Source organism: Drosophila hydei, unplaced genomic scaffold, assembly GCF_003285905.1.
Source record: "Drosophila hydei strain 15085-1641.00,03,60 unplaced genomic scaffold, DhydRS2 tig00008121-arrow-pilon, whole genome shotgun sequence".
Classification (NCBI taxonomy): Eukaryota; Metazoa; Arthropoda; class Insecta; order Diptera; family Drosophilidae; genus Drosophila; species Drosophila hydei.
The window spans coordinates 1,274,682-1,277,336 of record NW_022045832.1 but is presented as its reverse complement, the minus strand read 5'-3'; the positions used below and the strand labels follow the sequence as shown (position 1 = coordinate 1,277,336).

General features: G+C 41.9%; 1 protein-coding gene across 1 annotated transcript; it reads right to left on the bottom strand.

The window, feature by feature from the left end:
• Positions 1 to 1,045: 1,045 nt before the first annotated feature.
• LOC111604240 (major allergen Ani s 1) lies at positions 1,046 to 2,384 on the bottom strand. Its single transcript, XM_023322223.2, has 2 exons — positions 2,036 to 2,384; positions 1,046 to 1,349 (listed from the first exon to the last, which is right to left on the bottom strand). Exons 1-2 carry the CDS (start codon positions 2,160 to 2,162, stop codon positions 1,162 to 1,164), a joined length of 315 nt encoding a protein of 104 aa, XP_023177991.1. The 5' UTR covers positions 2,163 to 2,384; the 3' UTR covers positions 1,046 to 1,161.
• Positions 2,385 to 2,655: the final 271 nt, after the last annotated feature.

The window sequence follows — 2,655 nt, the reverse complement described above, 5'->3', positions numbered from 1 at the left end:
CTCGAATTTCCCATTAAAACTAACTAATTTCATGCTAAATACCAAAGGCTAGCGAATTTTCTCTTGCCAATCAATTTCGCTGTGCGAATTTCTTTTGTGCGTAACAGGTAAGTTTAAAGCCAGCACCACATGCCTCAGTGTGCGTGCGCGTGTGGCTGTCTATGTGTGTGTTGGTGCTTGTTCTAGTTGCTTGTCACTTAAACAGATTAAGCAGTGGTGCCGTCAGGGGCATGTCGTGCCGTCGGCTGTTGATGTCGTTATGTATTTGACTGCCAGAGTTGTTTGTGCGTAGCAATTAAACAGCGACAATCGCCCCGTTGGCAGCAAACCGCTTTCAGTGGCACATTGTTTAGCTGGCGACAGGTCAAACAAACGGCTGCCAAAGGACAACAGGATCCAGCGATAACCCAGTTTGTCTGGTCTGCCACTAAAAGGTCTTCCAGCAATTAACAGGTAAACGGCTATGAGAATCATGATTTTACTATACGATAATGTTGTATTAGTATTTTAATTAGCCGTAAGGATATCAGCACAACAAATGGCCAGTCGAGTACAGGCCTTTGATGTGGTCTTGACATTTAGCTCTGACACAGACCGGCTGACATCCAGCATTCTCTCGCAGTGCGTCAGCGCTAAAAGCACACAGCTCGGGGCTAAGAGTTAGCATTCACGTTGGCATCGACAACGGCAACGGCATCGACAACGGCAACGGCAACGGCAGCGGCAGCGGCATCAAAATCAAAGTCAACGGGCCATTGGTGACACTGTCATGGGGCATGTGAAGGCGATATTTGATACGCGAGGCGTCAAAGCGCTGACAGCTTGCACATTTTTTTTCATAACTCGCTGAGCGTTAGTGGCAGTTGCCAACGGCCGTGGCAAAGTGCCGTCCTATCACATGCTGCTGTGGTTGTTGTTAGTATTGATGCTGTTGTTGCTGTACTAACAGCTTACAGCAAGCACTTGACTGCCTGTCTATTTTGTCGTCAACATTTGGCGCTTTTAGAAGCCCGATCAAAGGTGAGAAATTCATTTGGTTCGCTTGGCTTGCTTCTGTTTGTGCTCAGCACTTATATATTTAAATATACATATACGAAAACTTAATAACTAAGTGAATGTCTAATTGATTGTGATGAAGCGCGCGTGTCTGCTTCATTTTACTTATAGATCGCCGCAGCGTGCCTCGCAGCTGTCCCGCGTGCAGAATCGATTGCGATTGCCGTTGCAGCCTTTGTAGGTGAAGGGCCGGCAGGCGCCCTTGTCATGATACCAACGGGTAAGGGCCTTCGTCTGGTCCTTACTGTTGCAGTAGTTGCCCTCGTTGCGGCCCACATAGCAGTTAACATTGTCTGTAAATGGGAAAGGGAAACGTGCTGCTTAATTGAGCAAACTAATTGGATAATCGATTTATATACATATTAAAAGTATCCATATTTTCTTTGCTTCAATTAGTTCCAACTCTCTGCCCCCGCCTCATTTGCTGCTATTCAATTTGGTTACTCTACGAACGAGCACATTACGCATACAATTTTGACAAAATGTCTCATAAATTCAGCTGGCAAAAAGCGAAAATAGTCTCTAAAGAAAATGGCAAATGTGACTGACAACAGTTTTGGCAGTGGTTTGTCAAGCGAATGGCTGCAATTGGCCAAAACTATTTCTTTTACAATGGCATTGGAAGATAGACGGAAGAGGTAGAAAATCTATATAGTATCTATAGAAATCAGCTTAATGTAATTATAAAAAAGAGAGGGAATGGTACTTAGATCTTATTTGCTTTAAGACCATTTGGAAATTGTATATAAATAATTGTAAAATTCTAAAATACAGAAAGAAATGAAAATATAGAAATATTAATCGACTAACAATTATACTAAAAAATACTATATCTTTCCTTAATTTCATTATTTTCTGCACAAAATCGAATTCATTAAAAGTTGCATTTCAAAGTCAAAGAAATTTGTTGGCCTATTGAGTTTATTTTGTGACATTAATGTAGTATTTTGTAATAAATAAATCGCTTTGGTCCACTCACTTAGCTCTTTGCATGCGCCGCCTCCAGATCCGGCTGCCCCGATTCCAACGGTCTGAGTCAACAGAATGACAGATATAAGGCAGACAAGTGCCATAGAAACGAAATTCAAATTGATTTTCAAATTCATGTTTTAGCTTCTATTTTCTCTTTCGCTCTTCACGCCGCGCGAGACTCAGCGAATACAGCAAACAGCAGCGAAATGCAATTGAATTAGGAACGGCGAGTGAAATGTCTGTGGCTTTGCTGTGGACTCGGTGGCTGCTCCAATAGTTTCGTTGTTTATTTTAAGTAATTTGCGCTACTTTGACAAAAACGCGACGTGGTCCAACGAACCGAGCGAACTGAACGCTGCCCGGGGCATACTTTTAGTTTATATACGAAATGCCGGAAATTGTGGCTAAAGATTTTTCCCGAAGTACAGAGCACGAGCATGAGGCTGTTCCCATTCTCTGAATACTTTTTTGTTTTTCAAAATTTTGTTCTTTTATTTTTATTTTTATTTTTTGTTTGTCGCCGCTTCGCAAATTCGAAAATACTTTGAATAATTGTCCAACCGAGCAGGAATTCATCCATACAGACCCTCATCCATTTATCCATCCATCCATCTGTCTATCTATCCA

What these genes read in the sequence shown, in the direction of transcription:
- LOC111604240 (XM_023322223.2), bottom strand. Translation starts at nt 2,162, where the DNA reads ATGAATTTGAAAATCAATTTGAATTTCGTTTCTATGGCACTTGTCTGC. An exon ending in CGGCGCATGCAAAGAGCTAA is followed by an intron (nt 1,350 to 2,035) that starts GTGAGTGGACCA and finishes TCCCATTTACAG; the next exon opens with ACAATGTTAACTGCTATGTG.